The sequence below is a fragment of the Notechis scutatus genome, unplaced genomic scaffold (assembly GCF_049901735.1).
Source record: "Notechis scutatus isolate UNSWTSFEM ecotype Mainland unplaced genomic scaffold, rNotScu1.2 NSCUSCF38, whole genome shotgun sequence".
NCBI classification, from domain to species: domain Eukaryota; kingdom Metazoa; phylum Chordata; class Lepidosauria; order Squamata; family Elapidae; genus Notechis; species Notechis scutatus.
Genome location: NW_028263156.1, coordinates 183,674 through 194,889, shown reverse-complemented (window position 1 = coordinate 194,889; position 11,216 = coordinate 183,674). Strand labels below are relative to the sequence as shown.

The following is an 11,216-nucleotide window of genomic DNA, read 5'->3' as shown; positions in this document are numbered from 1 at the left end:
TCGCCCTTTCCTAAGCGGTTTACAGAGTCAGCCTATTTGCCCCCTACAATCTGGGTCCTCATTTGACCCACCTGGGAAGGATTGGAGGCTGAGTCGACCTTGAGCCTGGTGGGATTCGAACTGCCAAATTGCAGGCAGCCGGCAGGCAGCAGAAGTGGCCTGCAGTAATGCACTCAAACCACTGCCACCAGGGCCCAGGACTGAATAAACACTTGCGGGTTCTCTCCAGTTGTGGCGCCTTTGATTCCCGTGCAAAAAGAAAGCAGACGCCTAAACTTTGGACGGGCGGAGAACTTTAGCGGAGCTCTCGGGGCGGGCAGGATAGGGGCCGAGAGGGCGGGCGAAGGATGGAGGGCGGCGCTGTCCTGGGCGGAGCGAAGGTGCCTGCAGGTGCAGGTTATAAAGGCTGCTTTTGCCCGGCGCCTCCGTCCTCTCGGCTCCCGCGCTGCGGGGGTGAGAAGCAGGGAAGGAAACAGGTGCGGCTCCTCTGCGAGTCCACCGGGGCCCCTTGGCGGAAGGGAACTGTGTCCGGGCCGGACGCTGCCCAAACACTCGGCCATCCCGTTCAGATCATGGACCTTCTACCTAAAGCTTTAGGCCTTCTACCTAAAGCTCCCCGAAAGCCCGAAGGGGCGAAGGGGGATCGATCGGAGAGCCTCGGAAGAAGAATGAGCGAGGAGGTGGCTGCGTTCACACAACGGGCGTTTGAGCGCTAACCTGCCGGTTGCGGGCAGCGTTTCCCTTCCTTCCTCCACGGCCCGGGAAGACCGCAAGGGAGCAGCGCTGTTTTGGTTCTTCGGGGACGGGACGGAGAAGTTCAGCAGAGTTGGGCTACTTTGCGGATCCGGACGGGACCCGGACCGGGAGAGGCGACTAAGCGGCTTGTCCTTCGCGAAGGGCGGATGGAGGGGGATGCCGCTGCACCGGGCGCTCCTTTTGCTCTTGGGAGTGACGCTGGTTTCCTTCGGGCCTGGGGCTCTTTGCGGTGAGTTGGCGGCGGCGGCGGGGGGCGGGGGGCAACAGACGGGGGGTGGGGTTAGCTCATGTCCTGGGTCGGGTCTCTCTCTCCCCCATCCCCCCTCAATGCCAAGCTCCATTCGCACAAGGAAAACTCTTCCTTTTCCTCCGTTTCACTGAATCTGGTTTAAAAATGTCGTGTCCGTCGAGAAAGGAAGCTCGGAGTCAGTGACTTGGTTTCAGCTCTTTATTGGCTCCGGATACAGCTTAAGCTTGAAGGGGAAAACTGGCGGCTTTTATTTCCGAGCCGCGGCGGCCGCGGCCAATGACACCGCTTGAATCTCCCGCGATTAGTTTCCACCAATCGCGGGGATTCGCAACGGCCAATCAGTGCGGCTCGCTCGACCAATCCGGCCGCCGCGCGCTTTAACCAATCGCGACGCTGGCTACAGTATGTAAATTGACTTGTACAGAACACCCTCCCTCTTGGTTCGGTCCTACGTAACGTAGTCCCGTAGGTAGCGGGGCTTCGTACTTGTCTACTTGACTTGCGCAGCTTAGTTGTTGTTTGGCCCCGCCGGTTCGGTCGGGCTTCTGTTTCTCTTGGCCCTGTCGATGGAACCCCTGGAAGGTGTCGCTGGCCTCTTGTTGCAGCTCCTCCCGGTCTACCCGGTTGGTCGAGCTGCGACTTTCGCCGCTCCTGCCTGGTCTTTCCGGGCTGGTTGAGCTAGCCTGGCTGTTCCTTCCTGGTGAGACTTCGGCTGGCTGTTGACTGGTGAGTATTGCTGGTTATTTCCTATTTGATCCCCTGTATCTTCCCTCCCCTCTTGGTTTGTGTTATCGGGTCGCCTGTGTTTGGTTGCGTGTCGGTTGTGTTTTTGTTCTTGATCTTATTTGATCGATGTGGCGTTTCCATGTTTGTCCGTCGGTTGTCTGTAACCGGTAGGAGTGGGGTCCTGTCAGTTGGGTTATAGTTGCCGGTACCCATAGTGGGTCTCCGGTAAGGTTTCTTGCATAGACTGCGTCGCTTGGTGCAAACACCCGGTGCTTGCTAGATGAGTCCGGGGGTTTTTTCCGGGTTGTATGTGGGTGTAGTCTGTCGAGTGGTGACCTTAGTTTTCTCCCCATTAGTAATTCTGCCGGGCTTTTGTTAGTGTTGTGTTTGGGGTGATATGTTGTATTAGGAGCATTTTATTTATTTTTCTTGTATGTCCCCGTGTTCGATCTTTTGGAGGGTTTTTTTTGTAAATTGAACCATCCGTTCTGCCCTACCATTGGCCGCCGGATGCGCCGTCGCTGTCAGTGCGTGTCGTATGCTTCGTCCGCTAGGAATCTTTCGAATTCCAGCGAGGTGAACTGGGGTCCGTTGTCTGACACGATGACATCCGGGAGACCGTGGGTTGCGAAAAGTTTGTTTAAGACCTTGGTTACCGCATCTGTTGTGGTGGTCTTCATGTTGCTTACCTCCAGCCAGTTGGAGTAAGCATCCACCGTGATGAGGAATGTGTTCCCTTTGTGGGCCCGGCAAAATCTATATGGAGTCTCGACCATGGTCCCCTGGGCGTTTCCCATTCTAATATTGGTGCTGCGGGGGATTTGGTCTGGTTTCTTGGCAGCGCGAGCACTTGGCTACCCAGGCCTCGATCTCCTTGTCCATACCTGGCCACCAAGCATAGCTTCTGGCCAAAGCTTTAGTCCTCACAATCCCGGGTGCCCTTCTTCGTAATAATTTTAATACCTTCCTTGCAGTTTTTCCGGTATGACCACCCTGTCCCCCATAGCAAACAACCTTTCTGTAGTGACAGTTCTGTTTGCCGGTTTCGGAATGTCCTGAATGCTTCATCGTTGTCTTTCTCTGGCCATCCCTTTTCTACCCAATGTAATACCCGCGCCAGACGCTTGTCTTTATTAGTCTCTCGGGCAATGTCTGACGCGTTATGGGTAGGTCCGGCAATGTCTCTATGCTGAGGGTGGCCGTCGTGGGAGCTGGATCGTGCGTCTAGGTCGGGAAGCGGCGAGCGGCTCAACAGCGTCTGCATGGGAGATCGTCTTACCGGGTCTGTGTGTGAGCCGGTAGTCGTGGCGGCGAGGAACTCAGACCACCTTGTCATCCTGGGGGATAGGATGTTCGGGGTGGCCTTGTTCCCGCCAGGATGCCCAGCAGCGCTTGTGGTCCGTGATGAGGGTGAATCGGCGGCCGTAGAGGTACTCGTGGAACTTCTTTACTGCTGCGACGATGGCCAGTGCCTCCTTATCTAATTGGCTGTAGTTTCTTCGGGTTTGCTGAGTGTTCTTGAAAAAAGCGATGGGTGCTTCTTTTCCGTCTGGGAGTGTATGGCTGAGGACGGCGCCGACGCCAAATGGTGAGGCGTCGCATGTGACGCGATGGGTAGGGTCTCATTATACTGAATGAGAACGGCATCCGAGGTGAGCAGGTCTTTGGTATTCTTGAATGCGGTGTCCTCCCGTTTCCCCCAGGTCCATTTGGCCGTCCTGTCCAGGAGCCTATGCAAAGGCTCCGCCGCGTCGCCTTTTGGGGCAAGAACACATTGTAAAAATTTAGCAGTCCCAGAAATGCCTGCAGCTCTGTTTTGTTCTTGGGTGTGGGGCTTCCTTTATGGCTTTGACCTTGCTTCCGGTTGGGTGGATGCCATGTCGGTCTAGGAGGTACCCCAGAAACTCGACTTGCTCTGTGTATAGCTGGCATTTCTCTTTCTTCACCTTTAGCCCGGCCCCTTTGAATTTTTCTAGTACCTCCCTTAGGCGACCCTCTAGTTCCTCTTGGTTGGCTGCCGACACCAATACATCGTCAAAATAGGGAACCACCCCTTGATTCCTCGCAGCAGTCTCTCCATGAGGCTCTGGAAAATTCCTGGGCTACGCTGACTCCAAACTGGAGTCGGTTACACCAAACGCTCCCGGTGGGTGACTATTGTTTGCGCCTCGGCGGTTTCTTCATCGACCGGCAGTTGCTGATAGGCTTGCGCCAGGTCGAGCTTCGCAAAGACCTTGCCCCCCAGCGAGTGTACAGGTGTTGCACTACTGGGATGGGGTAGGCGCTTTGTTGCAGGGCGCAATTGAGGGTGGCCTTATAGTCCCGCAGATCCTTACTGACCCATCTGGTTTGACTGGGGTGACTATAGGGTCTCCCACCGGGCGTGGTCGATTGGCTGCAAAACCCCTGTTTGACGAGCTTGTCAATCTGCTCGTCTATTTTCTTCCGGAGTGCAAAAGGCACCCGTCTGGGTTTTAGGCGTATGGGGCGACATTTGGGTCTAGGCTAAAAGAGATAGGGGCCCTTTGTACTTGCCTAGGGTGCCGTCGAATACTTCTTGGAAATCCCTCGCCAGCTGCTGCTCCCAGTCGGCCTCTGTGGTGTGGTTTACTCCCGTGACCTCGATCCCGAGTGGCGCGAACCATTGGAGTCCTAAGAGGCTGGGTCGGTTCCGGTCCACGATAGTCAAGGGAAGTTTCGGGTGCGGTTTTTGAAAGTCACCTCGAACTGTCCGGTCCCAATGACGGGGATGCGGTTCCCTGATAGTCCTTGATGATCAGCTTCTGGTTCTCCAGTCCTCTTTTCTGGATGTTTGGCACCAGACGCTTGGAGTTCTTTCCAGGCGACCATGGAGAGGTAGGATCCGGAGTCTACCTCCATCCGGCATGGCTCGCCTCGATGCTCACCTCCACGTAGACCTTCCGGGCATCCGTGGTTTCGGCATGGCCGATGGTGACCGTCTGGTGGGTTTCTTCTCTCTGGCGGCCTTCCCGCTCCGTCGCCCTCGGTTGTCTCGGTTCCAGCGATAGTCGGCTTGGCGATCTCTGGTTCTCGGGGTGTCGTCTCGTCCCGGTTGCTTGGTTCTCGCCGGCGGGGCTGTGTGTCTTTTGAGTCGGCAGACTCGGGCGATGTGGCCCTTCTTGTTGCAATGCCGGCAGATCGCGTCGATAAAACGGCACTCTGATCAAGGTGATTTCCCCGCACCCGGCGCACTGGTTCCCGACTTACGACCCGTTGATCTCGCCGGTCCCGTCCTGTTTGTAGTCGGTGGACGTCTTCCTCCTCGTCCGTGGTATCGGAGGTGGAGTCCAGGTCCCCGTGGTGTGTGGTGGTTTCTCGTCGGCTTGTCTCGGGGTTTCAGTGTGGTCCCGTTGTCTGCCCTCCGAAGTCTGGCTGCTGACTTCCGGGTGGCTTCGGCTGCGGAAGCTTCGCCAGGGCGCCCCGAGGTCGATGTTGCCTTTGCCATCAGTCGACTTTTGAGTGCCTGGTCCCTGAGGCCTAGGACCACGCGGTCTCGGAGGACATCGTCCAGGTCCCTGAACTCGCACATCCCCCTAGGTCTCGCAAGGCGGCTGAAGTCGCTAATGCTCTCGTCCTGCCGCTGGTTCCGCCGATAGAACTCATCCCGCCGGATGAGGATGGGCACAGCGGGGCGTAGTGGTTCCCGAAGGAGTGGCTCGAGATCGGCCCAGTCCATCGCCTTCACGTCCTCGGGCTTCGCGAGGGCTTTGGCCATCTTAAACACTGCGGGCCCGCAGTGTGTGGGAAGACGGCCCTTTTCTTCTGCCGTTCGCATCCTTCAAATTGCTACTTTCGAGGAACATCAGGAATCTATCCGTGTACGATTCCCAGTCCTCGTGTAGCGGGTTGAAGGTGCTGGTGGGGTCATGCTGGCCATCTCGTGGTCTTTGTCTTCCTCGGGACACGTGCTCGGGTGGTTATTCTCTGGATCCCATCCTGCGTCGCCAGTGTCGTGTCCGTCGAGAAAGGAAGCTGGAGTCAGTGACTTGGTTTCAGCTCTTTATTGGCTCCGGATACAGCTTAAGCTTGAAGGGGAAAACTGCGGCTTTTTATTTCCGAGCAGCGGCGGCACGCGGCCAATGACACCGCTTGAATCTCCCGCGATTAGTTTCCACCAATCGCGGGGATTCGTAACGGCCAATCAGTGCGGCTCGCTCGACCAATCCGGTCGCCGCGCGCTTTAACCAATCGCGACGCGGGCTACGAGTATGTAAATTGACTTGTACAGAACAAAAACGTTGGTATCTGATTTGTAATTTGTTCCCATTTACAGAGAGTAAAAGTGAAAAGCGAAGTTTGGACTTCAGCCCTTCCTTCTCCTTCCTTCTCCTTCCTTCTCCTGCCTGGGCATTGGGCGAAGTCCTGGCCATTCAGCTCCCTCCTTATCAGCAAACTTTGCCCTCACTGGGAAGATCCTCAGCTCCCTTGTTAGCTTCCATGTAAATAGGGCCTACCTGACTCTTCCCACTGTGGGGTGTTTGAGGTCGCCATGGAGGTCAGGCCCACAAGCAGCTGCCTGGGAATCCCCGGAGCCCAGAGGAGCTGCAGGAACAACTTAACCACATGTGGCCCTGCCCAGATGTTCCCAGGGTCGTCCAAGGGCTGCTGGGGGCTCTTCCCTCCAATGTATCTTCCCAAGCAGAAGAGAAAAGGGGGGGGGACAATTTGTTCCACTTTAGAGACCTTGTTGGGGAGAGACTGTTTGTGACAATGAACTGTTGAAGGGGGTGGAGCTTCAGGGCTGAACCTCCCCTAATTCTGCTCTTCTCCCCTTCCTTCTCTAGGCTCTCCCTCACACTCCCTGTCCTACTTCTACCTGAAACTCCCAGAACCCAGTCAGGGGCTGCCCCAGTTCTTCATTAAGGTCTACCTGGATGACCAGCCCATCGGTCGCTTTGACAGCCTCACATGGAAGATGGAGCCTCTGGTGCCCTGGATGGAGGAGGCAGAGAAGGAGAAGTTTGGGATCCCTGAGTGGATCTTCAGGGCTGACCTGGAGACATTATCAAACCTGGACCAGGAGGCTGGAGGTGAGCAGAGCCAGGGACATCAATGCCTGCTGGAAAGGAAAGAAGGCCCCAACCCCTCCCCCCCAATTCTCTCTCCCACCCAGAAATTCTTCATGGCCGGACCTCAAACAGGGTTAACTGAAGTAAGAGACATTTCTTCTTGTCTGAGAAAGAGGAGAAAGAGAAACTGGGTTTCTCTCCCCAGGTGGGAAGAGAAGGTAACTCTATTTATTCTCTAAGGAGAGGAATCCTGGACCCTTTTCATTCACCTCCTCCGGGTCTCTTTCAGGGCTTCGTACCTGGCAGGTGAATTTGGGCTGTGAGCTCAGGGAAGATGGGAGCAAAGGAGGGTTTTTGCACTATGGCTACGATGGGATGGACTTCATCAGCTTCAACAAGGAGACCCTCAATTGGGTAACAGCTCAGCCCCAGGCCCAGAAGGTCAAGGAGGATTGGGAGGAAGATCCAAGATGGTCCCAGCGAAGTAAAGTCTTTCTGGAGAAGACCTGCGTTGTGTGGCTGCAGAGATACCTGTCCTACAAGAACAAGACTCTGGAGAAGATAGGTGAGTGGCTAAAAGGGGGCTCCACTGATCAGGTTTCTATAGGCTCCCCCACCCCATTTTATCTCTGTCCTACATAGCCAATCCCCCCTCTGCAGAAAAGGGTCAGGAGGTATCTCACATCATATTACAGAAGGAAAATAATCTTCAATGCCCCCCCCCCCAAATAAAGACAAAGAAACTGAGCAGAAATAAGTTCTAGTCCTACTGCAGTGACGTTCACTCCAATGTTCCAATCTTAGTGGGTCTCACAGGTTCAGAGGAGGAGAGGGAACAGAGGGAGAGGAGGGCCAAAGGAGGACTTGATATTTTAATCATCTTGCCAGAAACTCTAGAAATTCTGGGAACTCTGGTGTTGTTGCTGTTTCTGCAGAGCCTCCAGTGGGGAATGTGATCCATAAGGTGGAGGATGACAGCCTGGAGGTCCTCACCTGCCAGGCCTTTGGCTTCTACCCCAAGGAGATCCAGGCCATCTGGACCAGGGATGGAGAGGCCTGCAAGTACGAGACCCTCCATAGGAACGTGGCCCCCAACTCAGACGGGACCTATTATGTCCAGCTCAGCATTGAGATCGACCCCAAGGAGAGGGACCGTTTTCGGTGTCACCTGGAGCACGAGGGCTTGCAGGAGCCCCTGGTCTTGGCTTTCAAGGAGGAAAGAGGTGAGAGGCTGAGAGGGTAGAAGTAGATTTTAGAGAAATGTGTGAAAATCTGTGTGTGGGGAAGTAGTTTTCTTCTGCAACATCTCATGTTTTCAGATGGAGAGCAGGAAAGGTCCTGCATTTAGCAATGGGAGAGAAGTGGTTTCTGTCAGAAGAGTTGGAAATGGTAATTTAATAGCAACAGTATGAAGATATATGAGATGATTGGTTGTGGCTCCTCCTCCTGCCCTTCAAGGCCATTCCCTCCTCCCTCTGCAGCCTTGGAGGGGAGGGGCTTCCTTCAGGTGGGGTCACTTCCTTCGGGGGAAGTCAGCATCTCTCTAATCAGAGCCCTCTTTCTCCTTCTTTAGATGCAATGTGGTGGATTCACGTGGTGGGAATTGTTACAGGCTTAATCTTGGGAGTTTGGATTCTCTTCCTGATCTGTAAGTGAAACAAGCACATCCAATGACACCCACCCCCGGGTCTTTCTGTGTTGACTTGAGTTGGGGTGGATGGGCAAGAGCTTCTCTGAGAGTTGCAGTCAGGGCCCCCACAAGACCCTTCCCCAGAAACAGCATTTTGAACAGGAATTGGAAAGGAAGAAGAAACTACACAGCCGTTTTTTCAACCCTTGTTAGCCTCAAAATGTTCCACATTCCTCATATCTGGGAGGAAGCCTCTTTGGCCTCAATGGACAGAGGAGCAAATATCAGGAGTCCCCTAAATCAGTGATAACCAACTGGTGGGCCACAGCCAACTGGTGGAGCAGGAGAAAATTTTGGTGGTCTGCAGAGAAATGTCACCCCAGAGCACCCCTCAAAGCAATTAATCCAGGCTGGATGGGAACACAAGGCTGTGCCACCCACATGGCCCACGGGAACCCTCCCCACCCACTCACTCCTTACCTGGCAAACTTGCCTGCTAAGTTGCCCTTTTTCCTTTTTTTCCCCTGACCATCATCCGTTCTGCTGTGCCAGGAGATTTAAATTAGCTAGAAAGCAGGAAATCATTGGATTTCTTGCCTTCTAACTAATCTTAAGAGCTTTTAAGAGCTTTTAAGCAGAGCCGAACCTTCCTTAGGACTGAAGCTTCTATTATTTTGCAGACCCAGGTAGCCAATGGCAGAAAGATAGATCTCTGAATGAATCTGATTCTGTGAGCAACTCAATCTGCCTGCCTGCTTTGCCTGATTTTGGGTATAAGTTGCTCTTTTTTAATAAAAAATTCAATATTTACAAAAATATTTATAATATTTACATACAAGCCATTCCCAGCCAGTCACATGACCACCAAGACAGACCCACAAATTAGGCCATGCCCACAGAATTGGTTAAGAAATTTGAAACTGGTTAAGAAGTTTGTTAAGAAATTTGAATCCCACCCCTGCCTCTGTGTGATTGTGTGTGGGTGGGGAGGGGGGGTAGAGAGAGAGGTTAGATCAGAGTTCTCTCTCTCTCTCTCTCTTTCTCTTTCTCAAGCAAGGAGAGTTTCAACTTGGTTATTCCTCAATAACCCCCAGGAGTGACCCATTTTCATTGTCATAACCTGCTGGGAGCACTAATGCCTGTTTTTCGAGACACTGGGTTATAATCCGGCCACTTGGACCATCTGGGCCTTCTGGAGGCCTTCAACTTGTGTCCTTCTCTATCCCAGGCAGGAGCTGCTCCCCCAAAATGAACTAGTTGTCCTCTCTTTTTACAATCTCTCAGACCAGTGGAGGAAGCTCAGGAAAAAATCCCTTCGCAAAGTGACAACTTGGCCTGATGAAGTTTCTCAAGAAAAGCTCCCTTCTCCAACTATCTATGGCACAGAAGACGAGACTCAGTCACAGGCAATGCTCCAGCCTAAAGTGAGCTCAGAGGTGAGCCAGACACTTGTTGAACTCTATTTAAGAGGAAAAACTCCGCACTTGGAAAATACATGGAGGAAAAGACCATGGGGCTTGTGGAGTGGGGGAATCCACCCCCTAGTCCAAGTCTTCTCAAGGTAGCCATGGAGAGATCATGGGTTGCCTGGGGTTCCTCTGGGGCTCAGCCCCTCCTGGTTGGGATCTTCTGATCTGATGCTCTGCAGGGAGGATCCAGGCCAGCTCAGCCTCTCCAGCCCATCAGCTCTGAGGGATGAAAGTGGGTCAGGGAAGGGGCCAGGAGGACTGGAGGGGAGGGAGAGACAACAAATGGGGGGCTAGGAAAACATCCTCTCCTACACTCCCCATTACAAATCAGGGCCTTGACTTCCTCCGTTTTCTCCCTCTGCAGCACGAGGCAACCACCCAATGGGAGGTTATACAGGTTAATGTTGACTGGGGAAGCAGTCAACTAAGGCACCCTGGGGAAATGGGGGATTTCTGTCCAGGAAAGATTGTATCCCTGCATTCATATTCATGTTTATTCTTATACCGATTATCTTCCAAGCAATTGTCAAATCAAATAAAAAATAAAAAAGGACTGGAGGGGAGGAGAAGAGGAAAAGGTCAACTGGGGCTATCCAGGAAAAAAAAGGCTCCTTGGTCTTGATGAGCTGGAGGCATAAGGAACCCTGGGGGAGAAGTGAGGAAGCCCCCACCAGCAGCTCTTTGTGCATGGGAGAGGGAGGGTTGCAATCCTTCCTTCCTCTTTGGCTGCTCCCCTCCTGCCTGGGGAGGCTGCAGTGGGGGGAGGAAGAGAGAGCTGAGGGGAGGAGAGAAGAAACAGGCCCCCACCCCATACATATGGGGGTGTTGACTTTCTGCATTTTCCCCCTCTTTCAAGCACAAGGCATCCTACGGAGTGCACAGGAGTCGGAGTGATCCAGGAGCCTCAGTGTCACCATTGTGCAGGCAAGAAAAGCGGAGTGCAAGGTGGAAAACGTGGGATGGGAGCCAGCCAAGCGCATCCGTGAACACCAACTGGCAGTCAGAGGACATGATGAAAACTCCTTGATTTCACAATATAGGGATAGACTCAACCATCTTTTCAACTGGGAAACTGTGAGCAAGCCAAATCCAGAAAACAGTAGAGAATTCCTGGAGGCTTGGCACTTACTGTGGACAAATTGGCCATGAACAGGCACATAGAGATAAACAACATCTACATCCCACTGAAAAGAAACAGTCCAAACACCCAAAGGAAACAAAAAGTACCTTTTTACCAGCAATCTATATGAGCAGAAATGAACACCAAGATTAACACTAGACCAGCAACCAAGTAAACAGCATCCCAATCGAACAATTACCAATACAGGCAAAGAAGCTAACATAAAACAACAGCT

The 11,216-nt window shown here is 53.3% G+C and overlaps 1 protein-coding gene across 1 annotated transcript; it reads left to right on the top strand.

Annotated features, from left to right (window-relative positions):
* Positions 1-364: 364 nt before the first annotated feature.
* Positions 365-10,847, top strand: LOC148128503 (zinc-alpha-2-glycoprotein-like). Its single transcript, XM_087948915.1, has 8 exons — positions 365-985; positions 6,538-6,783; positions 7,052-7,327; positions 7,698-7,985; positions 8,336-8,410; positions 9,677-9,828; positions 10,226-10,290; positions 10,718-10,847. The coding sequence occupies exons 1-8, from the start codon at positions 913-915 to the stop codon at positions 10,845-10,847; spliced, it is 1,305 nt and encodes a 434-aa protein (XP_087805041.1). The 5' UTR covers positions 365-912.
* Positions 10,848-11,216: the final 369 nt, after the last annotated feature.